This window comes from Lampris incognitus, chromosome 5, assembly GCF_029633865.1.
Source record: "Lampris incognitus isolate fLamInc1 chromosome 5, fLamInc1.hap2, whole genome shotgun sequence".
In the NCBI taxonomy this organism is placed as follows: Eukaryota; Metazoa; Chordata; class Actinopteri; order Lampriformes; family Lampridae; genus Lampris; species Lampris incognitus.
Window position 1 is genome coordinate 47,716,218 of NC_079215.1, and position 27,328 is coordinate 47,743,545.

A 27,328-nucleotide genomic window follows, 5' to 3' on the forward strand; every position below is an offset into this window, starting at 1 on the left:
CGCCATGATGAGCACTTGAGCAGAGCTGTCTGCGCGTGTGTGAGCGAGTGTGTGGAGCACAGCACAGCCCCGCCCCTCGCGCAGTAAGAGAGAGAGACAGAGAGATGGAGAAAACGGCAAACAAGATTATGTTCGCGACGTTTAAATTCCTCGAAAAACACAATTGCCACAATATAAATCTCACTCCATGATTTCTCGAGTACCTACCGACTACCGATAGCAGAACCGAAAACGTCGGATCTTAAAAATGCTCCGGTTTTTACTAATTTAGAACCGGTTCCCATTTAGAACTGGGTTTCGGGGGGCATCCCTAATCGTGTACCATTGTGTCAGCTGCTTTGCAAAGGCTGAACAAAAAAAAACATGGTTGAACCTGGGTTTTAGCTACTGACGCTATAGCATCTCTTGATGAAGATGTTCTGGGGGTGAAGTGCCTTCTTTCTTCTCTATTCATGCTGAGGTAAAGATGGGAAACACTGTGTGCTTTACCATTGGAAAGTACTACCGGACCCCGTGAAAATGAGCAAGTACAAAAAGTACCCATGATTTTTGTTTTTGTGGATTAGCTATTGCCTTTAGTACGACAGCAATAGAAAGTATCAAAAAATATATTTGTTTAATGTAAATCTTAAGGGTTGGAGCTTTAACTAAATTACTCAACTCTATCACTCCAGACATTCCAGCTCCACGTCTCGTTTCGTCTCGCCACCTGCACCTCACCAGCTGTTCCATATTTGTCATCAGCCCCCTTTGTGTGTGTGTGTGTATGTGTGTGTGTGTATTTAAACCTGTCGTCTTCCCCTCAGTCTTTGCCAGATGGTCTTGTGTCTTTAGCCATTCTGCCTCCTCATGTTGAACTACCTGCCTGCCCCTCTTGTTTCCCGTAAGCCTCCCGACTTTGTACTGTTGCTTGGATCTGATTGCCACTGTGTACTGAACCCCTGCCTGTCTTCTACTCTGCTTTGCTTGCCCAGTAAGACTGTTACTTTATCCCCTGCTTCTGTCTGGTGTGTTCTGCGTGTGAGTCCAGTCTGAGCCCTGACAGGCATCCGGGTGGTGTGGCGGTCTATTCCGTTGCCTACCAACACGGGGATCGCTGGCTCGAATCCCCGAGTTACCGCCGGCTTGGTCGGGCATCCCTACAGACATAATTGGCCATGTCTGCGGGTGGGAAGCCAGATGTGGGTATGTGTCCTTTTCATTTTCATTTATTTAACCAGGTTAGTACCATTGAGATGAAAATCTCTTTTACAAGAGAGACCTGACCAAGAATGGCAGTAGTACATCAATTTCAGCACACGCTCACATGAAGACAACAGAAGAGCTCAAAGTGCAAAATAGCATAAAAGGGAAAAGATACAAACCTTTTATCAGTTGAAACATTTACAATTTTCAATAGACTCAGATCCCATAGACTTAACCATACCTTTACATTCAGATGGAGTAACCAAGTCCTGGAGTTTAAGTCTATTCTGCAGGCTATTCCAGGTAGATGGTGCAGAAAACATAAAGGCCTTCTTGCCCAGCTCAGTCCAAACTTTGGGAACAGTCATTTGCAAGGTGTCCTGAGACCGTAACCCATAAGTGCCATGTTTTATGGACAGAAAGATAGATAAATAACAGGGGAGGGTACCCAGAATGGCCTTACACATAAAAACATACCAGTGACTAAGTCGCCATGTTGATAGAGCAATTGACGCTGGAGTAAAGGGCACAGTGATGAGTGAGGGCTCTACAGTTGATACACATTGTCTAACATATGGAGACAATGGGCTGATGCGTTCATGTACAGTAATAGTCAAAAACAGGCAAGAACAGTCCTGGTCGCTGCACTAGCACCTCCTCTGGTCGGTCGGGGCACCTGTTCAGGGGGGAGGGGGAACTGGGGGGGGGTAGCATGATCCTTCCGCGCGCTATGTCCCCCTGGTGAAACTCCTCACTGTCAAGTGAAAATAAACGTCTGGCAACTCCACATGTATCGGAGGAGGCATGTGGTAGTCTGCAGCCCTCCCCGGATCGGCAGAGGGGGTGGAGCAATGACCGGGATGACTCAGAAGAGTGGCATAATTGGCCAAGTATAATTGGGAGAAAAAGGGGGGAACACCCCCCCCCCCCAAAAAAAACAAAACACTTCTCAGTAGAGTGCTTATTGTAAGCTTAACATAGATGGCCTCTTTGACTCTCCTTTCAAACCAGCGTTCAATCATATGCACATCCTCACCCTTGAACGAGTGGCCACTGGCCTGTAGATGGGTGTAAACTGCAGAGTCCTGGCCTGACACGTTAGCTCTCCTGTGTTGTGCCATCCGATTGGCCAGTGTCTGTTTAGTTTCCCTGATGTACAACTCATGTCAATCCTCCTGGCTCTTAACAGCGTACACTATATTGATCTGTTTGTACCGGAGATCGATCCTTGGGGTGAACCAACTTCTGGTGCAGTGCGTTTTAGGGTTTGAAAGCAACTGAGATGTGGTGTTTGGAAAATACGCTTCTCAACTTTTCCGACACTCCTGCCACATACGGAATCACAATGACGCAACGAGTATTAGCCAATCAGATGCAGAGTTCCCGGAATGCGGGTGGGGAAAGACAAGGCTCTACGTTATCGTATCAATCGCTAAATTAGCTAAATTGTTGCGATTGGCCTGACCCGGGCCAGGTCGGCTGGAAATCTGTCTGAACGGGAGGGGGACCAGACGCATCTGTCAGAGCAAATAAAACATGAGCTCGAAGATTCGTCTGCTTGCCAGGCTACTTACGCAGTGTTCCAATTTGGCGACAAACCCTTTTTTTTTTCCGCCTACCGGTAGAAGGGAAATACACGTACACACGGACAGAAAAACCAGTGTCGGGAAATACGGAAAAAAAATGTGTTTAAGATGCAGCGCTTAAGCTAAAAAAATCTACCTAATAAAAACTTTTTGCCTGTCAGGCTATGGATGCACAGCCTCCTAGGCGGACCCTCCCACGAAAGCGATCAAGTCTGATGAAATGACAGAGGTCAGGCTATCATAATTTCAAAGCCCTTATTAAATGACGTCAAATGTGTTTAATCATCACGGTTTTCGTAATATAAAATTAATAAGGGCGAATGGCTGCTCTGCTTGTTGTGTTTACGTCTTAATACTTGAAATTAGACCATTACAATATTCACTGAATTGAATCAAAGCGAACGACAAACGCATACTCCATTTCAAAACTTTACTGAGTGAATTCTCTTGTTAAAACATTTCCGGGTATGACATCACTCCTTACGGGTACCCACAGGTGTCAAATCCAAACGCAATACATGACATCCCTTTTTTCCTTGAAAATTTACAGACATCTTACAAATCTGTGCCTGATAATTGAATTCTGTAATTACTTTGCATCCAGACATCTTACAAACCTGTGTCTGGCAATGAAACTAAAAAGTCCTCAATCCTCACGTCACCTGTGCCCTTACTTTAAATTCAAGTCAAGCCATAGTCAGACAGTCTCTGAGGCGCTCATTTGGCCCACTGAGGTCTGCCTACATTAGACATGTCTGCCATGCTGGTTCCAGTGGGTGTTGGCTGGGTCACTGTGTACTTATTAGAGTCCACTGTGATGTCCTCAACCCCTTGTGTGTCGTCCTGCTCATGGGTTGTCTCCGATCCAGTTGTCCAGTATTTTTTTTACGAAAGTACTGTTCCTTGCGTACTGTGCTCCCGCTCGGGATTCTACAATCACATGACTCCCTGTTTTACTCACAACTTTGTGTGGGGTAGCATTAAAAGGAGTGGTAAACTTATCCACTTTGTCTTGCCTTACAAGCACGGTGTCGCCGACTTCGATATCTGAGTGCTGTGCTCTCCGGCATTCATCTGTGTACAGTTTGGATTTGCCCCTTTCCTCACTGTCCCAATCACGCACTTCCATGTCTGTGCGTGACTCTGTGACGTCTGGCAGTTTTCCTTTCACTTTACGATTAAAGAGCAATTCTGCTGGACTCTTCCCTGTCATGGTATGGTCGATGCTTCTGTACACAGTCACATATTTTCTCAGCTCCCTTTTCCAGTCTAGTCCTTCTGAATGAGCAATCCTGATTCTCTTCATTAGCGATGCATTTTGGCGCTCGACCTCTCCGTTGGCCTGAGCCCATTTAGCTGTTGTCTTCAGATGTGTGATGCCGTTATTTTCACAATATTCTCGAAATAGCTCAGACTTGAACTGTGGGCCACTATCTGATTAACAGGTGACTGGTAAGCCATGACGGCTAAATATTAACTCTAGGCTATCAATAACCTTCTCTGTTGTTGTAGATGTCAAGATATCATATTCGTAATAACGACTATAATAATCTACTACTACAAGAATGGAATGGTTGGATGTCAGGGGTCCAAGCAAGTCTATGGCCACATCCTGCCAAGGCCCATCTGGAAGGGTGTGGGTCTCAGTGGTTGTGGTGGGTCAGGTCTGGCTACTATCTGGCAACCGTGGCAGTCTGCAGTGTTTTTCAGCCCCTCGATCTATCTCCGGCGACCAATCCTTGGTTCTCTGGTGCTGTTTTGTCCCCACTATCCCGAGATGTCCCTCATGTGCTAAAGCCAGTGCTCGTGCGTGTAGGACGTGGAGTAGCACAATACGTGTCCCATGGAGGACCAGATATCCCACTATGCACAGTTCATTCGCTATGGCTGCATATGCTTTGCAGTTCTCAAACTGCCCATTTGTGATTGCCTTTCGTACCTCGATCAGCTCTGGGTTGGTCGCAGAGGCCTCCTCCACCTCTCTGGTCGTGAGTGCCTTTGGCGTGGCGCTGACAGCGACAAACCTCACGCATTCGTACGAGCTGTGATTGTGTCTCTCACGTTGCGCTGTCTCACCCAGCAGTCGTGACAGTGGGTCTGCAATATTTTGCTTTATTTTGGCCTCTGCTGCCCCCCTGAGGTTGAATGGTATGCGCCTAAGAGGCTGGGCGACAGGCTTCACGTCTGGGTTGATGTTTAAGCTAACCTGCTTGGAGTTCAGTTTTCTAACCTGTTGAAATAGCTTTGGATACTGCTGTTCAGGTGACTGTTTTATGTTCAATACATCTGCAACGTCGACTCTTGTTTTCAAAACTCTCAGCCTCATGGCTGTTTCCTTTCCTAGCAATGCCTCTCCCATGCCATTAACCACAATGAACTCTGCCTGCTCAGTTTTATTTCCATCTGCAATCTCACATGAGAATGCACCTTTAACAGATAGTGGTTGGCTAGCACCATAAGAGAACAGCTTTCTCTCTGCCTTGGGAATGTATGAATGACACTTTATACATTGTGGTTTTAGTCTCTCCCATGTGTTTTCACCCATCACATTACTGGTTGCCCCTGAATCAACTAACATCTGCAGTTTTACTCCTCCCAAAGAAAAGGTAAGCCTCTCAGTTGTGTTATTCTCTTTAACAACGAATGCATAGTCACCTTGTTCCTCAACATTACTCACATGTTGTTTTGCACCTTTAGGCTTGGTGCGACCTACTGCTGAAAAGTGGTCCTTTTGAAAAGTGGTCCGTCCTTTCCATTGCACTTATGACATGTCTTCCCGCGTGCAGGGCATTTCGGGTCCCTGCCCAGGTTATCTGTATGTCCACATCTGTAACACTTCCTTTCATTTTGATCGCTTTTGGTCGTTGGCTCCCCTCTGGAATGTTTCACGTGTCTCCCTCCTTTTTGTGCAGCATGATGGACAGTCTCTGTTTCTGCCTTCGTCGCGCCCGACATGGCTGACAGCTGTTCCTCCACGAGGCTAATTGCAATGTGCGGGCGACTGTTAAACCTGGCCCTTCCTCCAACAGTTTCCTTCTCACGTACATCTTAGTACATCTGCTCAGGATCGCTTCCCTTATCTGATTATCAGCATCCCCCCCAAAGTCACAATCTCTGGCAGCCTGTCGTAGGCGAGTAGTAAACTGCTGTATGGTCTCACCAGGGTTCTGAGATAACTTGTGAAAAGTTTGCCGCGCAGATGCTGCATTAACTTACAGTACAAAGTACTAATTCAAAGCGCGCGCTGCTGCCGCATAATCCGTCACCTCTCCCTGTGTCGGCTAACGTTGAGAAGATGTCTTGTACATCTGGTCTGGCAAGGTGTAAGAGCAGAGCCCTTCTTCTCTGCTTTATGGGGTCCGTAGCGTCGTTAGTAAAAATTAGTCCTTTGCCACCAGCATAGAGTTCGAACGACGTCAACCTTATTGTCCATCTCGGACCAAGCGTGGCTGGTTCGCCAAAGCATGCAAACTTCTGAATCCTGGATTTCTCCACGTTAACAGTTCAAACTGAATCACCGCCAGTTAAAGCGAATATGGTCGCTATATCCTCGTCGCCATTGTTGTGTTTACGTCTTAATACTTGAAATTAGACCATTACAATATTCGCTGAATTGAATCAAAACGAATGATAAGCGGATTCTCCATTTCAACACTTTACTGAGTGAATTCTCTTGTTACAACATTTCTGGGTATGACATCACTCCTTACGGGTACCTGTAAGGGGTGATACATGACACTGCTGATTGACGTTCACTCATTCTAAAGCAATAAAACAACGGTAAGAAAAGACTTCACATGTGTTTAACAGTGGTGGTTTTTATGATATAAAATAAATGAAGGTGAATGGCTGCTCTGCTGCTTGACTTTCATTCATAAAACAACGGTAAGAAGACATAGCTCAGCCATGGCAAATGTTTTATTGTAGCAACAGATGATTTCCAGCTGTGACTGTGATTAACCCTACTCTTGAAATTGTATTTTTATAGAGGAGTTTTAAGATTGGAGAACATGGCGCTTCCACATGGCAGCGAGATGAATAAGGCAATTTATTTTGTTCTTCCTCCAGTGTCCTTCCAATTCTTCTGTGCCGAGATGTGCCGTGAATTATTGTTTACTTTCAAGACTCATAACAAAATACATAATATTTTTGACACTTAATGGCTGCCCAATCCGACTAGACTGTAGATGTGAGTCACGCATGCACAAAGTTGACTCAGCGGGCAGCGACGGAGAGCAGCATTGGTCGAACGAGCTGTAGAGTGAATGGAGAGAGAGAGAGCACCGATAGCGAGAACAAACGGTTTTTGAAGGTTTTTAACCACCGCAATCGAGAAGTTCTTCATCATACAGTTGTAAGTGTGCAGTTTTTTTTTTTTTAGGCTGATAGGGCCAGTAGCTTGAGAGATTAGCCACGGACACGCGCGTCCGTTTTAGAGACACACGTTTAGTTTTAGGGAGTTGCACTCTAAAGACTCTTCTGTCCTCTTAAACTGGAATATATCCCACATCCAATGGCACCTATGAACAACACACACACACGCACACATCCAAATGCATAATCCAGTCTACCGTCTGGCGGGAATATCAGTCGTGTCCTCTGCCAATCTCTCTAGGTTTGGGCACGATGTGAGAACACTGAAGTCAAGTTATGTCAGCCAGGTTGTTTCAGTAATTGCTTGCTGCTTCAAACATATATTTTGTTTTGTCACAATCTAAAGGGACGCGGTATATAATTGGAAGGTGGTGGCGGTATGCAGGGGAAATTTCTTTTACAGCTGCCGGATTTCATACCCCCAAGGTTAATCAATGCAGAGTAGTTCTAATGGAGTTTCCTCTTTGTCCATCAGGAAAATGATATGCTGCACTGCAGCACATTTGAAGGATACGAGAGGAGCTGATTTGATTGGCCAAGTCGAAACCCACCCCAACTCCACATGTGTATTCATCCTAATCCAGACTCTCTTTGTAACCTGTGCCATGCTACACTGATCACCAAATTACCAAAAATATGTGTGGCACGCCCATGTGTAGCCTGCACTTGAGCCTGCGCTAAGTTACACAGAAATGGAGCCCTGAGGAAAAATATTATGAAAAACTTGACCAATGCTGCTCATCTCCTCCTTCGTCTCTTTTTTTCCCCTCTTGTCACGTATCTGCTCATCCTCTATACAAAACTGCTGAAATTTCTTTTGCCCTTTGTCTTCTCTCCTCCCTCTCTTGTATCATCTCACTCTTTGCCAGAAGTATTTCAACCCTTCTCTCTCAAAGATATATGTGGCAATATCTCACCTCTGAAAGGACTAGCTGGTATTTATTAGCTTTTTTTTAAAAAAAAAATAAAATGCATAAATATGTATGAATCCAGCATTTCCCAAATTCCCCAGATTTCAGTCTCTTTTGTTTGCTACTCAGAGGTGGAATGCCTACCTTCCTCCCCATCATGAACTTTACCCCCACCCTTAGTAAAATTCAGTTGGTATGCTAATCTTCCTTGGCATAGTATGTGACGGTGGCAAATCCCTCTCTCCTTCCTGTCCACCTTTTCATTCTTTGTTCCGCTGTATTTTCTTTCCCCTCTGCGCTGAGAGGGATTGAGTCGGTGCATGAATAATCTTATCTGCCCTATATTTTAATGCAAAATGGCTGCTTTGCTTGTGTGTTTGTACATAAATGTGAGCTGCTAACAGGGATTTACTTGGCACTTCTTTGATAAAAGTTCACTTTGGAATTTGATTTTTTTTTATTAGTTATAGCTCATCTAAAAGGCTTGAATTTTGTATGTATGTATTTTTTTTACTTGAATGCTGTACTGTTCTTGTGAAAATGCTCATTGCTGTTTCAGTTGCATATATAATAGTATTTTACAATCAGAAATTATTTTATTGCTATGTGAAGTACATGCGCTGGGAATTTAGCTTGGTGTTGTTGGTACAGAGAATAAAATAAATATGTGAGATATACATATATATATATATATATATATATATATATATATATATATATATACACTACCGTTCAAAAGTTTGGGATCACCCAAACAATTTTGTGTTTTCCATGAAAAGTCACACTTATTCACCACCATATGTTGTGAAATGAATAGAAAATAGAGTCAAGACATTGACAAGGTTAGAAATAATGATTTGTATTTGAAATAAGATTTTTTTTACATCAAACTTTGCTTTCGTCAAAGAATCCTCCATTTGCAGCAATTACAGCATTGCAGACCTTTGGCATTCTAGCTTTTAATTTGTTGAGGTAATCTGGAGAAATTGCACCCCACGCTTCCAGAAGCAGCTCCCACAAGTTGGATTGGTTGGATGGGCACTTCTTTGAGCAGATTGAGTTTCTGGAGCATCACATTTGTGGGGTCAATTAAACGCTCAAAATGGCCAGAAAAAGAGAACTTTCATCTGAAACTCGACAGTCTATTCTTGTTCTTAGAAATGAAGGCTATTCCATGCGAGAAATTGCTAAGAAATTGAAGATTTCCTACACCGGTGTGTACTACTCCCTTCAGAGGACAGCACAAACAGGCTCTAACCAGAGTAGAAAAAGAAGTGGGAGGCCGCGTTGCACAACTGAGCAAGAAGATAAGTACATTAGAGTCTCTAGTTTGAGAAACAGACGCCTCACAGGTCCCCAACTGGCATCTTCATTAAATAGTACCTGTTAGAGCCTGTTTGTGCTGTCCTCTGAAGGGAGTAGTACACACCGGTGTAGGAAATCTTCAATTTCTTAGCAATTTCTCGCATGGAATAGCCTTCATTTCTAAGAACAAGAATAGACTGTCGAGTTTCAGATGAAAGTTCTCTTTTTCTGGCCATTTTGAGCGTTTAATTGACCCCACAAATGTGATGCTCCAGAAACTCAATCTGCTCAAAGAAGTGCCCATCCAACCAATCCAACTTGTGGGAGCTGCTTCTGGAAGCGTGGGGTGCAATTTCTCCAGATTACCTCAACAAATTAACAGCTAGAATGCCAAAGGTCTGCAATGCTGTAATTGCTGCAAATGGAGGATTCTTTGACGAAAGCAAAGTTTGATGTAAAAAAAATCTTATTTCAAATACAAATCATTATTTCTAACCTTGTCAATGTCTTGACTCTATTTTCTATTCATTTCACAACATATGGTGGTGAATAAGTGTGACTTTTCATGGAAAACACGAAATTGTTTGGGTGATCCCAAACTTTTGAACGGTAGTGTATATATATATATATATATATATGTATATATATATATATATATACACATACATACATAAAGAAAACAGATCTAGAAAAAAAATAAAAATGGCAAAAAATAAGTCTGTCAGTCGAGGGCTTGGGGCAGGGGGCCTGCTGATTAGTCCAACCACAACAGGGAAGAAACTATTCTTGTGGTGTGAGGTTTTGGTCCTGATGGACCTCAGCCTCTTGCCTGAGGTCAGAGTCTCAAAAAGGTGGTGTCCAGGGTGGGAGGAGTCAGCAAAGATCTGTCCTGCCTGCTCCAGGTCCTGCAGGCGTGCAGGTCCTGGAGAGATGGGAGGCAGCAACAAATCACCTTCTCCATCAAGTGAATGATGCGCTACAGCCTGCCCTGGTTCCTGGCGGTGGTGGCAGCATGCATGCTAGAAAGTGATGGAGGAGGTTAAGATGGACTCTGATGGAGGTTTAGAAATTCACTATCGTTATCTGTGGCAGGTTGAATTTCTTCAGCTGCTGCAGAAAGTACATTGCAGTTTCCGCGTCCGGTGTGGGAAGATGGCGGCGCAAATTCACGTTTGCAGTGGCCTCACCCAGTACCATCCATGCAGTGTCTTTGTCCACGTCTGCATCTAAGTTTGTCTTCATTTGATGGCTGGGAGAGCTGGTGCTGGATTTGGCTGGGAGAGCTTGGTCTGCTTCTGCGTCCTGCTGGCCCAGGGACCACGGCCCTGCCTGGAGCTGCGCCTGAAGAGGTAACACCGAGGGCCATCTGACAGGATGCGGAAGCGGGGCAAGCTAAGCTAACTGCTAGCCCATGCAGACCGGCAGTTCCGATAACACCAAGGGCGGTGTGGCTGCGGCCTCGCCTAGCGTTGACTGTGTTTCTAGTGGAGTGCGGGGAGGTGTGTCGAAGGTGTCTGGCTGGGAGAGTTAGTGTTGGATCAGCTGAGGGAGCCTGGTCTGCTGCGTTTGGTAGGACCATGGCCCTGTCCAGACTTGTGCCCGAAGAGGCAACACCGATGGCGGTCTGACAGGATGTGGAATTGGAGCAGGTTAAGCTAACTGCTAGCCCATGTAGACTGGCAGTTCCGACAGTCGCCAGCTGGCGTTCATTCTCTTGAACAGTTAGTTTTTTTTTTAGTTTGGATATATGTGTTAGTTTGGATATATGTGTTTTGTAGTTCTTGTCTATGTGTTGCACTGCTGTGGGCTGGGGGAAACGATATTTCATTTCATTTCACGTATACAAATACATGAAATAAAAGGACAAATAAAGTGTTCCGGATTCCTCTGCTGTGCTTTATTGATGAGGGAGCTGATGTTTGGCTCCCACTTGAGGTCCTGAGCGATGGTGGTACCCAGGGAAGCAAAATGACTCCACAGTGGTAACTAGGGAGTCACACAGGGTGGGGGGGTGCATAGGGCTGGGCTTCTCCTGAAGTCCACCACCATCTCCATTGTCTTTAGGGGGTTTAGATCCAGGTTGTTCTGGCTGCACCAGGAAACTGGGTGGTCAGCCTCCCATCTGTAAGCAGACTCATCACCCTCAGGTATGAGTCCGATGACGGTGGTGTCATCCACAAACTTCAGGAGCTTGACAGATTGCTATCTGGAGGTGCAACCATTGGTGTAAAGCAAGAAAGCAGCAGAGACCGGACACAACCTTGGGGGGGGGGGGGCGCACCGGTGCTGATGATGCAATGGTCTAAGACATAGTTCTCCATTTTCACGTGCTGACTGCTATTGATCAGGAAGTCAGTGATCCAACTGCAGGTGGAGTGGGGCACGTGGAGCTGGGAGAGTTTGTCCTGGAGGAGAGCAGTGAATTCATCAGTTATCTACCACTTCTGATCCAGTCACACAACTCGGTGTGACTGGATCACACCGAGTTGTGCATGTTGATCCCTAGTTGCAATTTCTTGGTTCAAGTAGACATAATAAATGGATCTGCCACACACCAAAGAATTTCAGCTAGGATTTTCTAGGCCAAAAAAACTTTCAAAATCTCAAGCTAATCATAAGTCGAGACGCACCCATCACAGACAGTTGTTTAATGTGAGGTGCATTGCACATTTTGGAAGACACAAAATCCTGCAAATGCAAATCCATCGACTGCAGCACCACCTCATTATCATCTGGTGGTCAAATGAAGGAAAAATTGAGATGCAATGGCATGAGTAATATTTTCGGAACTTGAGAGAACAATGCTATCAAATCAACATGCAGTTGCTTATATTCAGATGAAGGAAATGGTTTTGAGTTTTAGAGGTCTTCAGTTTTGATTATAGATATTTTTTCTCTTTGACGTGCATTTCTTAAAATACTTTGTCCATTTTGTGATACTGTATATTGTATACATGCATATTCTGTCATGTCCACCTACCTCATAATATATAAGGTAACTTGTTAACATATTTGTTCCAGTTGTTTTTATTTCTTTTTTATAGCATACTTCTTATATACATCTATATCTATAAATAGTAGTTAAATGTTTATGTTTACCGTGTTGTCTTTGTTTTAGCTGTATGTTTATTCTGTTGTTTTTGTGTGAAATAATTTTAGTGTCATTGTCGGTAAAAGTTCTGGCCTTTTACTTACTCTGACAGCCATGCAGAAATAACCCCAGGTAACCTGAGCCTTGAATTTCATAATATTTCGGAAGCACAGAGCGTAATTATCGAGTTCATGCTTTTACATAGCTGGATTGTCATAGATTTGTTTTTAGGCTGTCATCAGAGGGAGAGAAAGAATGCAATACCATGTAGGATTTAAATTCAGCTTCAGGCAGTGCCTTCGGCATTGTCAAAGAGTCGTTTGGGGTGCCATTTAAAACATAATCCTACATTACCTTCTCACATCACGAAGGGGTTATTCGGTCAGTCCGTGCTTAATACTAGTTTTCCTCAAATAGGACTTTGGACTGCAGTTTCCCGAAAGAATAATCTTGTGGTTCAGTGAGTGATTAGTGAGGGAAGGCTGCTCGACGGGGCAAGAGCTCTGAGCATTTAGTGCACTTCATTGAAATGTTTTCACACCGAGGAAAAACTGGACTAGAAATGTCAGTAGAGTATCCACCTTATTCCTAGCCCCCATGATACCTTGCATTGAATTATGGGCGTGACTTCAAGTGCGTCCTGTCACTGAACCGGAACTGGCGTTTTCCATGGTAACGGTACGCAAGCCGCCTTTCACAGAGCTATTTGTACAGCGTCTCATTCATCCATGAAGATCTAGCCAGCCAAATTGGCTAATGATGTGGGAACACAACCCCACGGAGCTCAAAAAAGGTGAAATAAGAATACCTTTGCCGCCTGTAATAGATGGTTGGGAAGATGACATGAAGAAGTGGCCTCGTATCACGTACGGTAGCATTTTTAGCTATTTTGTTGAATCCGTTGCCTGTAATGGTAAAGCAATGAGCAATTTAAAAAGCTCGGAGGTGTACCAATATCTACATAGCAATAAAGTCGGCCGGGGGTTATTTAAAGATGTTGGAAACGACCTTGTCTACCTAAAAGCAGACATAGAGCTGAGTCAGCCTGCACATAACTCATCATAAGGCTTGGGTGCTAGCATCAGTGACAGGTGACATACAGACAGCGGGTTGCTCATGTGTTGCTCATGAGGAAGAATGTAGGGCTGAGGAAGGTGAAACACATCAACTTTAAACACCACCAACCACACCACGCGTATCCAGGCCCATCAAGAAATTCAGTGGAAGATTCCTCAACCTCCCTACTGTGGAGGAGAGAGGCCTGGTGGTGCATCCTGACCATCCTTGGTTGGGAGCCAGCCCTGATGGGATCCTTGATTTAACACAACTCCTTGAGATCAAGTGCCCCTTCAACAGTTCCATGTCTCTGGCTGAATTTCTGAGTCGGCCAAATGGTGACATCAAATGCTTGGGTGATGGACAGTACCTGATTCATCCCAATGGAAAGGATGGATACTACCTCCAGGTGAATAACTTTTTTTTTTCAAGAAAACAGATTAATGGCTTTATAATTAGAAGTATTGGACATTGTTTTGTAAACTCATACTGATCAGAAATTTGTAGCAACGTGCTTTCATATTCTTTCTTTCAGACACAACTGACCATGATGTGTCTGGGCCTACAGAGCTGCAAGTTGGTCATCTGGACACCAAGTGAGAACATAGAAGTGGACATTGTTTGTAAAAAAAAAAAAACTATGCAGATGCACATGTGCAACAGCTGCAGAATTTCTACTTTTTATACATGCAACCTATAGATTGGCTGATGATTTTGCTAACAAGAAGATACATTTCTGCCCAATTACCTGGAGCTCTTCCATGAGTAGATGTGGGGTGAGCAAGAGAGTCAATGTACTGGGCATACACAATACAATCACTTTGAATGTACACTTATTTTATGAAGTACTGTTTTAACAGATATATTAAACAGATATAGATCATATATTAACGAACAGATATAGACAAACACAGTGTAATGATGTCTCACCAGGTCATTTTTCATAGAGCAAAGTTTATTTTTCATTGGACAGATACAGTTAAGATAGGCCAGTTGATACAAGCAGTTGGGTGAGCTGACAAAACAATGATCAAGAAACAGATACAGCTAAAAGTTGGAATAAAATAAGTTTACACATTCTGACATTGTGCTGTGCAGTTCATTAATAGGAATAAAGTGAGGTACCTTTTTGAATACATTTAACAACCAGCACACGTGGTTAGCATTGGTAGAAGTATTCAGATTCTTTACTTTAATAAAAGCACTAATACTACACTGTGAAAGTACTCCACTGCAAGTAAAAGTCCTGCATTCACAACCTTAAGAAAAAAGTATGTACAATCAGTAAAATCTACTTAAAATCTGAAAAGTAAAAGTACACATTGTGCAGTAAAATGTTCCCTGTTAGCGTTTTTACTATTTGATGTTTTTGGAATAATATTACTGTTGCATTAATGTGTAGTGTAGTTTAAACTTTTATCATCTTTTTTTAAACACAAACAGCAATAGCTAATACTTCTTCAGCCAAATCTGCTGCCGGTCTTTGATACTGCTTCTGCCGAACACCGGAAGTATCACCCATAATCGTTTGCCCAGTGGGACCCCCCCCCCCCCCCCCCCCCGGAAACTCATGGATGCTACTTTGGGGTTAAAACTCATAAGTGGCATGCAAGTGTCTTAATTTTTGTTTCTTTTTTCTTTTTTGTGGGGGACATTTGAAAGTTGCCAACCTCTGCTGTAGAGGATTAGGATGCCACTATCCCCCCCTCCCTTTTCTCCCCAATTGTATCTGGCCAATTACCCCACTCTTCTGTGCCATCCTGGTTGCTGCTCCACCCCCTCTGCTGATCCGGGGAGCGCTGCAGACTACCACATGCCTCCTCCGATACATGTGGAGTCACCAGCCGCTTCTTTTCACTTGACAGTGAGGAGTTTCGCCAGGGGGATGTAGCGTGTGGGAGGATCACGCTATTCCCCCCAGTCCCCCCCGAACAGGCACCCCGACCGACGAGAGGAGGTGCTAGTGCAGCGACCAGGACACATACCCACATCCGGCTTCCCACCTGCAGACACGGCCAATTGTGTCTGTAGGGATGCCCAACCAAGCCGGAGGTAACACAGGGATTCAAGCCAGCAATCCCTGTATTGGTAGGCATTGGAATAGACCGCCACACCACCCGGACGCCTGCTAAGTGATATGTAACTGATACTGTCAGGGCTCACATGCAGAACACACCAGACAGAAGCAGGGGATAAAGTAACAGTCTTTTACTGGGCAAGCAAAGCAGAGTAGAAGACAGGCAGGGGTTCAGTCCACAGTGGCAATCAGATCCAGGCAACAGTACAAAGTCGGCAGGCTTATGGGTAACAGGAGGGACAGGCAGGTAGTTCAACATGAGGAGGCAGAATGGCGAAAGTCACAAGGTGATCTGGCAAAGACTGAAGGAAAGACAACAGGTTTAAATACACACACACACACACACACACACACACACACACACACACACACACACACACACACACAAAGGGGACTGATGAAAAATTTGGAACATTTGGTGAGGTGCAGGTGGAGAAAGGAAACCAGATGTGGAGCTGGAATGGTAGTTTCTATTGCTGTCATACTAAAGACAGTAGCTAATCCACAAAAATAAAAATCGTGGGTACTTTTTGTATTTGCTAATTTTCATGGGGTCCGGTAGTACTTTCCAATGGTACAGCACACAGTGTTTCCCATCTTTACCTCAGCATGAATACAGAAGAAAGAAGGCAGACTTCACCCCTAGTCCCTAGAATAGCTTCATCAACAGATGCCATGGCGTCCGTAGCTAAAACCCAGGTTCAACCATGGTGTTTGTTCAGCTGTTGCAAAGCAGCTAACACAATGGTACATATGCACCACCACCAGTAAGAGGTCAAACACCAATGTAACTAGGCTAAAAGAAAAAATTTAATGTGTGATATTTTAGTTACATACACAGTGTTATTGTCAGTGTTATGCATGAATGTCTCAGACGGCCCTTTCACGTGGAACTACATTCTCTCAACCGCAGAACGTCCATCTGATCTGCGGCGTAATAACGTGTGCTGCAAAGGTGCAGTTATGCGAAGGAATACGGACATTCTGCGGTTGAGAGAATGTAGTCCCACATGAAAGGGTCGTCTGATGGCAAGATAAAGCGGTGAAAATATTCAAAACATAGCATACACTTAGACAGATTTTATTTTTTAAGGATAGCCTTTTCTTAAGTAGCTAAAATGCATTTTGTCCGTGTGCCATTCCTCAACTTCCGTCCCGGCTACTCCTGCTGAATCTCCAAACAGGGAGTGCACAGACTCCCATCTACTGCAGGTAATACATCGACTATTGATAAGTACCTCATGCAAGCCCACTTCAAAAAACCCGAACTATCACTTTAAAGATAAGAGAGAGGGAACATAATGACACTAATTTACATTTTTCCATTCAGTTCAGTCAAAGCCTGCTGGGAGCACTTTAACCAATTTATGTGGAATTATTTTGATATTATAATTATTCAGTTTGATCGAAGTTTACTTCCTGCTGTCCACGCTGTTTGATTCATTCCATTTTCATGTTTTGGAAGTTGTTTATTTTCAATTAAAAAAGAATTCCACTGAGACTTATCTAGTGCCTTGAACATCATGCACTTCTTTTTTTTTTTCAATTTCTGTTTTACACAAAATTCAATCAAACGTGTTCATTTAAAGGCAGCCTTGTGTTGGGGTTTGTGTCTCTCTAAATTTTGGCACAAAATCTATTACATTTACTGCAACTGAATATCGGCCCCAAATAACAGCTATCGGCCCCCATAACTTACCAATAATCGGTATTGGCCCTGGAAAAAACATATTGCTCGACCCCATATATATATATATATATATATATATATATATATATATATATATATATATATATATATACACTACCGTTCAAAAGTTTGGGATCACATTGAAATGTCCATATTTTTGAAGGAAAAGCACTACTTTTCAATGAAGATAACTTTAAACTAGTCTTAACTTTAAAGAAATACACTCTATACATTGCTAATGTGGTAAATGACTATTCTAGCTGCAAATGTCTGGTTTTTGGTGCAATGTCTACATAGGTGTATAGAGGCCCATTTCAAGCAACTATCACTCCAGGGTTCTAATGGTACAATGTGTTTGCTCATTGGCTCAGAAGGCTAATTGATGATTAGAAAACCCTTGTGCAATCATGTTCACACATCTGAAAACAGTTTAGCTCGTTACAGAAGCTACAAAACTGACCTTCCTTTGAGCAGATTGAGTTTCTGGAGCATCACATTTGTGGGGTCAATTAAACGCTCAAAATGGCCAGAAAAAGAGAACTTTCATCTGAAACTCGACAGTCTATTCTTGTTCTTAGAAATGAAGGCTATTCCATGCGAGAAATTGCTAAGAAATTGAAGATTTCCTACACCGGTGTGTACTACTCCCTTCAGAGGACAGCACAAACAGGCTCTAACCAGAGTAGAAAAAGAAGTGGGAGGCCGCGTTGCACAACTGAGCAAGAAGATAAGTACATTAGAGTCTCTAGTTTGAGAAACAGACACCTCACAGGTCCCCAACTGGCATCTTCATTAAATAGTACCCGCAAAACACCAGTGTCAACATCTACAGTGAAAAGGCAGCTGCGGGATTCTGGGCTTCAGGGCAGAGTGGCAAAGAAAAAGCCATATCTGAGACTGACCAATAAAAGAAAAAGATTAAGATGGGCAAAAGAACACAGACATTGGACAGAGGAAGACTGGAAAAAAGTGTTGTGGACGGATGAATCCAAGTTTGAGGTGTTTGGATCACAAAGAAGAACGTTTGTGAGACGCAGAACAAATGAAAAGATGCTGGAAGAATGCCTGACGCCATCTGTTAAGCATGGTGGAGGTAATGTGATGGTCTGGGGTTGCTTTGGTGCTGGTAAGGTGGGAGATTTGTACAGGGTAAAAGGGATTCTGAATAAGGAAGGCTATCACTCCATTTTGCAACGCAATGCCATACCCAGTGGACAGCGCTTGATTGGAGCCAATTTCATCCTACAACAAGACAATGACCCTAAACACACCTCCAAATTGTGCAAGAACTATTTAGAGCAGAAGCAGGCAGCTGGTATTCTATCGGTAATGGAGTGGCCAGCGCAGTCACCAGATCTGAACCCCATTGAGCTGTTGTGGGAGCAGCTTGACCGTATGGTACGCAAGAAGTGCCCATCCAACCAATCCAACTTGTGGGAGCTGCTTCTGGAAGCGTGGGGTGCAATTTCTCCAGATTACCTCAACAAATTAACAGCTAGAATGCCAAAGGTCTGCAATGCTGTAATTGCTGCAAATGGAGGATTCTTTGACGAAAGCAAAGTTTGATGTAAAAAAAATCTTATTTCAAATACAAATCATTATTTCTAACCTTGTCAATGTCTTGACTCTATTTTCTATTCATTTCACAACATATGGTGGTGAATAAGTGTGACTTTTCATGGAAAACACAAAATTGTTTGGGTGATCCCAAACTTTTGAACGGTAGTGTATATATATATATGCCTTTGAAAATTGGTGTGGTCTAGTGGTTTAAGTTTTATAGTGAGCAGAATATCAAGAAAATAAACTCCTGGTATTTGAAATCTTTCCAATAGACCAGTTTCTACCCAAGTGCCGTTAAAGAACTGAACTCTGTTAACCAACTCTAAGGTTGCAATAATATCCTGAAACTGTGCAATAACACCTGTACATTTGGCATGTGCAATAAAATATGCTGACTCAGGCTAGTGCAATACACAGACTATTTATCTAGTATAACAGATATTACACTTGTTTTTACACTTATGCATACATTATCTATATATTGATTGTGCTGCAAAAGTGTGTCTATTTGTATTTTGTATACATTTTTTTTATCTTGTTGTACCACTGGGGAGTTGTACTTCATTTTGTTGTACAGCTGTGCAATGACAAAGAAAGGCATTCACTCATTCATTCATTGTAATTCTGACCTGGGTCAAAAGTAGTGATGGTACGTCTTCTCAAAGGCAGCTGATGTGTTATTCCAGAAGTGACTCCTCCACTTCTGTCTATTGAAATCTTTCAGCAGCTCATTGTTTATTTCCCCCCAGCAGACCCTCCTGTTTCCTTTTCTTCCTCCTGTCCAATCTGGCTATCTCTCTTTGTCTCATCCCCCCCCCCCCCCCCCGTCTCGCTCACTCTCTCTCTCTCTCTCTCTACCTCTCTACCTCTCTGTCTGTCTCAGTGGAGCATTTCCTTTCTCTTCTTTTTCTTCTCTGTTTCCTCCAGACCTCTTTCCCTCTATTATATTAGTCAAAATAATGATTTATGACAGTCTGTGCCACATCAATGAGCTTGCATCCTCTCCACTGAACAAATATGTACACGTACACACACACACACACACACACACACACACACTCCCATGCCATTATCTGATCCATCCTAAACCAATAGAAAATGAAGCCTTCGTATATAATGCTTAACTGCAACACTGAGTCATTGCGACTCGTGTATCAAACTCAGACTAATAGCTGTATCTTTAATGGCTCTTACATTAGTACCTCATAAATCCCCAGTGCTTCTGTTATATAGTATGTACTGCCATCATCTATTTAGAACCATGTCTAAGTCATTACAGCCTCGGGTCATAGGTCTACGTAGGGAGTCATAAGATTTGAGCAGTCTGTACACATGTCTGTCGCTATACGAGTGTGAAAGACTCAGAAACCACAGGAAATAAGTGTTGAAAGAGGAGTTGTGTTTTGCTTTGCTGAAGCAAAACATGGCTACAAAGTGTCAGAATAAGTCTCTCAGATGAAGAAATTAAAAAAAAAAGATGTTCGTACGCACTGGTCACACCAGCTCCAATGAAGAAAGGGTCCTGAGACCAGAAATCATATTTTGCTAACCACAAACCAATAGGTTTTCTGACCCAGTGGTTAGCATAGCAAGGAGGTCCTGGGTTTGAACCCCAGGCCATCCCAGGTCCTCTCCATGTGGAGTTTGCATGTTCTCCCGTGTCTGCGTGGGTTTCCTCCCACCATCAAAAAGACATGCATGTTAGGGTTAATACTCCTGTCTGTGCCCCTGAGCAAGGCAATGGAAAGAAGAACTGGAGTTGGTCCCCAGGTGCTGCAGCTGCCCACTGCTCCTATACTACCACTACTGCTGTTGCTACTGCTACTACTACCACTACTGCTGCTGCTACTACTACAGCTACTGCTGCTGCTGCTACTACTACTACTACTACTACTACTACTGCTGCTACTACTACTTCTACTACTGCTGCTGTTACTACTACTACTGCTACTACTTACACTACTGCTACTGCTACTACTACTACTGTTACAAAAAAGATAGACTAAGCTGGGTTAAATGCAGAGAACAAATTTTATTGTAAGAATACAATTTGTTGTAAGAATACGATGGCAAAATAAAGTGGCTTTCTTATTTTCTTCTTCTGTCTATAAAATCCATCCACAGGGAGCCAGGTGAAGCAAATACAATGCCGAAGTGACTGCACAATAGCATCTGTCTCGTCTAGTTTAATCTCATTAAACGGGTATCTATTTTACCCCTGTGGCGCTTGCTTTGATTTTTTGTTGTAGTTCAGATCACGTAATGACTGGGGGTGGGATTCAACCAGACACAGTTGGAGGTGTTTGGACTCATTTGGTCTGTGCCCCTCCAGCGTATGTATGCTAAGCATCTGTTGACTCTCACAGCGCCTGTCTAAATCATTTTCATAGAGTAGTAGAATATTTTCTTCAGTGTCTTCTGAAATGATTGAAAGTGGGTCACAGAGAAGCCCGTTTTCTTCCTCTCTATTCATATCCAAAATAATCTCGCTTATGCTTGCTATGCTTCTCTTTTTTTCTTTTCTTTTTCTAAATTAAGCATTTTTTTTTTCTGAACTGGCTATGTGGTTGTCTGTCTTGCCCCACAACAACAGAGATCAGAGTGGGATCCTGCTCCAAAGGTATTCAGGTGTTGTGTGAATAAGACACTACGTTACCCGGGTGTGTGGGTGATTGCAAGTATGAGCCCTACGGAGTGGGACGGCAACTTATCTGTGATGCCTCCCTCCCTTCTCTCAGTTGTCTTTGACTCTAAATTGAGTTAAACGGGCAAACACACTAATCACTGACTGAATCACGTCATATACTGAAAACATCATATTCGCGTGTAACCAATCTAATACCCCTCGCGCTTCTTTGCACAATAAACATAATGCTTCACATTATGTCACCGTGGCGGCATGGTGGCCCAGTGGTTAGTATTGTTGCCTCACAGCAAGAAGGTCCAGGGTTCGTACCCCAGGCCGTCCCAAGTCATTTCTGTGTGGATTTTGCATGTTCTCCCCGTGTTTGCGTGGGTTTCTTCCAGGTGCTCCAGTTTCCTCCCACCATCAAAAAGACCAGCATGTTAGGGTTAATACGCCTGTCTATGCCCCTGAGCAAGGCAATGGAAAGAAGAATTGGAGTTGGTTCCCAGGCGCTGCGGCTGCCCACTGCTGCTATACAATAGGCTGGATTAAATGCAGAGAGGAAATTTAATTTGTATGTATGTACAAAATGACTAATAAAGGGTATTCTATTCTATTCTATTCTATTAAGTGGGCAAGCCATTTTACATGTAAAATATTTACCTAATGACCCAGATTGCACTAAACACATACACTAGATTCTAGTGTATGTGGTTCTAGTGGTTCTAGTGACTATAACCACTTAGTGCAACATCTTTCTGGGGGACATTGTCTGCTGTCTTCTGTCTTGTTTTCTTCTTTTGTTGGTTTACCCCTTCTAAAATTTTCAGGGAGGAGGGGGCGTTGGCAAAGATGAGAAACTGGGGCACATTTTGCATGTAGGCACATTTCTTTTTGTAGGGAAAGTGCTGAATCCCAAGCTGTAGACTGCCTCGGTGTTTGCTTTTTTTTTTCTTCTTTTTTTTTTGCAAAGAAATTACACTAACATTTAAATGTCACATCTGCTTTAACAAATTGTTTACTAAAAGTAAGATTTCTTCTAGTGAAAGAAATGTAAAAAAGTGCACATATGAAGAAGAGCACAGGAAATTGTTCTCCTGCCATCCTTCTACTGTTAAAAATGTGTTTGCTTGTGCTCTCTCTTTCTCTCGCTCTCGCTCTCCCTCTCTTCCATCGGAAGACGTGACATCTTCCATTTTGCCATGTATAATTGATTACCAATCGCTCTTAGCCTTATTGTAAAAGTTATGTTACTATTGTTGAGGAAAAGGGTGTGTTTGAAATGTAGCTCTTTCAAGTATATTTTTGTCGCATCAACTACCTGAAAAATTTACTGTGATTTTTGTGTGGTTACAAAACCAAATCCCTCGTCTTAATGTTCTGACAGTTAATCAGTCCACTTCGTCTGGCCTGGAGGAAATGGTGCCAACATTCAGTAGCTGCATTAGACCAAAATTAATATGTTTACTCAAACTGGATGTAGGCAACGAGAGCCAAAGATGGTGGTAATGTTTTTTTCCCCCCATCAATTCCCATGGTTAACTCCAATGTCAAACTGTCATCTTGTTTCCATTGTGAGCCAATGTGATGGAGCGCTCCTTAGCCTGTGTGTAGGGCCACATGTGTGCTTGTATGCATCAATGTATGAGCCGTCAGTAGACTATGAATTACTGTGTGCATGTGTAATCTGTTCTGTCTCTCATATGACCTAAGTGAGAGTTAGGTACTGTAAGTCACTAAAATACACTGGACGCTTGGACCCAATGAGACGATTCAGCAAAGTGGAAAGTTTCACAATACACTGTAAATTCTAAAAGTTACATTTGCTTAAAAAAAAGGAAACCAATTACTTTGGGGAAAGTACATAAATGAACTTAATTGCGTCAAGTTATGTGAAATGGTTTCACATAACTTCACACAATAAGTTCATTTGCTTACTTTCCCCTAGATAATCGGTTTCGTTTTTTTTTTAAAGTAAACTTAAACTTGTTAGAATTTACAGTGTACCTAGAAACTTGTCTGTCCAAATCCAAATGACCCATGAATGTTTTACTGACGTCTAAGGAACCTTTTTGGCTGGACTACAAACGCGAATATCCCTGACTAACTGACTGACTGACTGCCTGAGCAAGTGAGCGATATGAGTTAGTATTGTTCAATTGGTGAACGTAGTGGCGTGGAGACCTGGCATTGTATGCATGATAAAGTAGCAGTATGGAAACCCCCATCTCGTTGTCTGTCGACTCTGAGCTAATCAGCTATCCCGGGGTTCTTGCTAACTAGCCACATGCCACTAGCTCACTCCGCCTACACCAGCCCAATGTTACACGATCCCTCTAACTGGCCACACATTCGAACATTGACCATACACGGTCCAGCCATGTACTAGGTTTTGACCTAGTCTTGTTTAGTTTGAGCTTCCACTTGTCCAGTTTCATATACTTGATTAAATGACCATTGGCAGTGGGTGAATGTCTGTCCAGTTTAAATTCATGGGAAATGACTCCAATTTCCTGACCATGGGTAATGATTCAGTACATCTGTGTGAAGAAAACACTCGGCCAACACTGTTGCCCTAGCTGAATTGAATTTGTACCACCCATGGCAAGAGGTCAGTGTTTGTGTGGAAAGGGTTCCTTTTCAGTTGACTCTTTGTGTCTAAACTGTGTCTGCCGATTATGAAACACAGATGAATGTGAGAGAGATATGTATGCAATTTTAACCCACTGCCAGAACCCTGTGGCACCCCAAGGAGAGACCAGTAAAGGTTAGTTTTGAAAGGAATACAAACCTAGGTGCTCTTTATTAATCGAGAAAATGTTAGGTTACATTTCGTGGCGTACATTATAGATTGGAAACAGCCGTTGGTTTGTGAGTGTGTTGGTGGGAGGAAGGCCTTACCCTGGACAAAGGGTTTCAGTCTCCCTGGTGGCTGCACTGGAACATGGTGGTAGTGACAGATGGGCTCTCAGAGGAGGTAGACTGGGGTCAGTGATGGCCTACAAAATGCAGTTGATCCTGGGGACGGACCCACACACACACACACACACACACACACACACACACACACAGGCTGAGGCAGAGACTTTCCAGAGACATCAGATGATGCTGTTCAGGTTCATTGACTGTTTTATGGCCAATTAGCGCTATACGGTCTGCTTTTCCATCAGCCTTGTTCAATTTTAGACTCGACAGAATCTGTCCCACCATTGGTCTCGAGTCCATGTAGTGACTGGGAGTGAAATTGCTTTTTGTGGACTGTCAAAAAACAATTATGTCAAGGTCTGTTGTTGTCTCTGGCTTGGCTTGGCATCATAGGAAGTATAATTGACAATGTTCCTAGGTGGGTAGCCAGCAGGGGTATTCTGTCTCACATTTGCAAGTGGTTTCTGTTACAGGTTGCCTGTATAGCTGCAGTGTGGGAAATGGCATGGGCCTCAGCATGAGTTATATTACCATGAAGAAGCCTACAGATAAAAAGAAGTTGTTAGTTATGCCAAGTGTTTTGGAGGACACGTGGAAACCTACACCCTTTCCAACCACCATAGGGGTTGTGCAATGCTGCTACCTTGGGGGAACAGGGAATTTGATGTGCCAAATTGGGGTGAAAAGGGAAGAGAATTAAAAAAGTAATTAGCTATAGACTTATTGCAAATTTTGTATTGTACAGGAAACTGTGATCTAGGTTTTATTTTTTTTCCCCTGTCTCTGCAGGTTTTGAATGAAGATTGTGACCAGAACTGGTATAAAGCTGAACAGAACGGTAAGGAAGGCCTTGTCCCCAAGAACTACATTGAAGTCAAACCACATGGGTAAGTCATGATAGAACAGTTTTTTTGCTGTATACTTGCTATGATACGTGACGACAGTCACATGCTGGACCTCACCAGCTTGTCATGCCAGCTTTGAGAACTGCCATTTTCACTGGCTTGTTACAAGATTTGGTAACCCTTTATTTTATAGTCCCCTAATTATCTGGTATTTACTCGGGAACTAGATGGTAACAAAATATAGTTATTAGGAAAGCACCAAAATAACTGGAGAGTAAGTACTAAGTTATTACTTAGCAAGTACATTGAAACCTACCAGAACAGTACATGGTAATACAAATTAAGGTATTAGTAAAGTATGCATAAGAAAAGGATAATCAGTACTAAGTTATTACCTAGTAAGTACATAGAAACCTACCAGGAAACTAGATGGTAAAAATAGTGAAGAAAGTACCCAAATCTAAGTACTTAGTGATGTTAGTAAATGTTAGTAAGTACTTAGTGATTACCCAGTAGGTACATGTTAGATACATATGGAGTCACCAGTCCCTTCTTTTTGCCTGAGAGTGAGGAGTTTTACCAGGGGGATGTAGCGCTTGGGAGGATCACACTATTACCCCCAGTTCCCCCTACCCCCCCCAACAGGGGCCCCGACCAACCAGAGGAGGTGCTAGTGCAGCGACCAGTACACAGTCCCACATTCGGCTTCCCACTCGCAGACACAGCCAATTGTGTCTGTAGAGACGCCCGACCAAGCTGGATGTAACACGGGGATTCGAACTGGCGATCTCCGTGTTGGTAGGCAACGGAATAGACCGCCACACCACCCGAATGCCCCAAATGCTAGGTATTTTTGCCTTATTGGTGATCTAGCCACAGATGCAGCATGAGGGAGGATTTGGTGGTGCAGTGTTACCTGGAGTAAGAGCGTGGAGCTGGATTGTGGTTTCTCCTGGGCTGGCTGTCAGGTTCTTGTGGTCTCTGGTTCCTTTAGTTCGGCTTCCCATAATCCCTGTATTTATATAAAGGGCCTCATCATCTGGTGCCTGAATGTTTCTGAATAAATCAGTTTTCTCTCAAATTCCCTGATTTGCTTTGCCCAGTATAGCCCCTTTTGTAAGTAAACCTGGAGGCTCAAGGAAATATTTCTTGATACCATAACTTTTAATGTACATTGGTTGGAGAGGAGCTTTGTAGGCGATGTACGTACAGCTAGAGTTTTATACGAGAGATAAGTCATGTGAAGAGACTCTTGGAGACTCATAGTCATTCCTGTCCTGACTGTTGGAGAAAATGAAGGCATGTGAAGGAGGATGTTAGAGTTTAGGGTTTCCTTCATTATCCCACCAATGTCTTTTCCCCTTACAGTTTTCCTTACAGTGCATGAAAATGTTCCAGTTGTGTGAATGTTTGTAGCCAAATTGGGAAAATTCAAATTAAGCTGAATACGTGAAGCTCTTCAATCCTTTTTTGTTCAGTGGATAGTGCCAAATAGTGCCAAACATGCTCTTTTTTTAGGAGATGATATGCTTTGGTTTCATAAACTATGATGAGGTTTCATCATAAACAGAGACAGTTAAGAGGCATAAAATATTTCATCACTGACTGACCTGAGACTGCCATTTGATGGCGATACAACTGTTAGGGGAAAAAAGTCTCTGTATTAGTGATATTGTCCTTTATCTCAAAAACCCTTTTGTGTTGCGTACCGAGTAATTCATGCTCACTTAATATCAAATCAAAGCAAGCTTGTGTTTCTTTTTGTTAAGTGCAGGAAGGGCTGGAGATAATAGGAGGATATCCTGTTATCTTTCTAGTTTGAAAGGGGGAGGGGGTTGAAGGGAGAGTTCAACCTCACTATAATTTGCAGTCCAAACTGTTCACATAAGCCTTTCCTTTGGCTAGAAATAAACGTCAAAAAGACCAATTGGTAAAGTGATCAGGGTTCTCTCACTGGAGCTGCGAAATGCTGAGATGCTTTGACAACACACAATGTACAAAAATGCCACTTTTTTTTTCTTTCTGTGTAGATGGAGAAGCTTTAGAAGTTTCTTTTGGGGCCTCGGGTGGTGTAGTGGTCTATTCCATTGCCTA

The 27,328-nt window shown here is 43.0% G+C and overlaps 1 protein-coding gene across 1 annotated transcript in view; it reads left to right on the forward strand.

Annotated features, from left to right (window-relative positions):
* Positions 1-27,328, forward strand: part of grb2a (growth factor receptor-bound protein 2a) — a 58,931-nt gene that overhangs the window by 24,417 nt on the left and 7,186 nt on the right. The window contains exon 2 of the mRNA XM_056280375.1: positions 25,179-25,276. Within this exon, the coding sequence (XP_056136350.1) occupies positions 25,179-25,276 (98 nt within the window). The remainder of the gene's footprint in view (positions 1-25,178; positions 25,277-27,328) is intronic.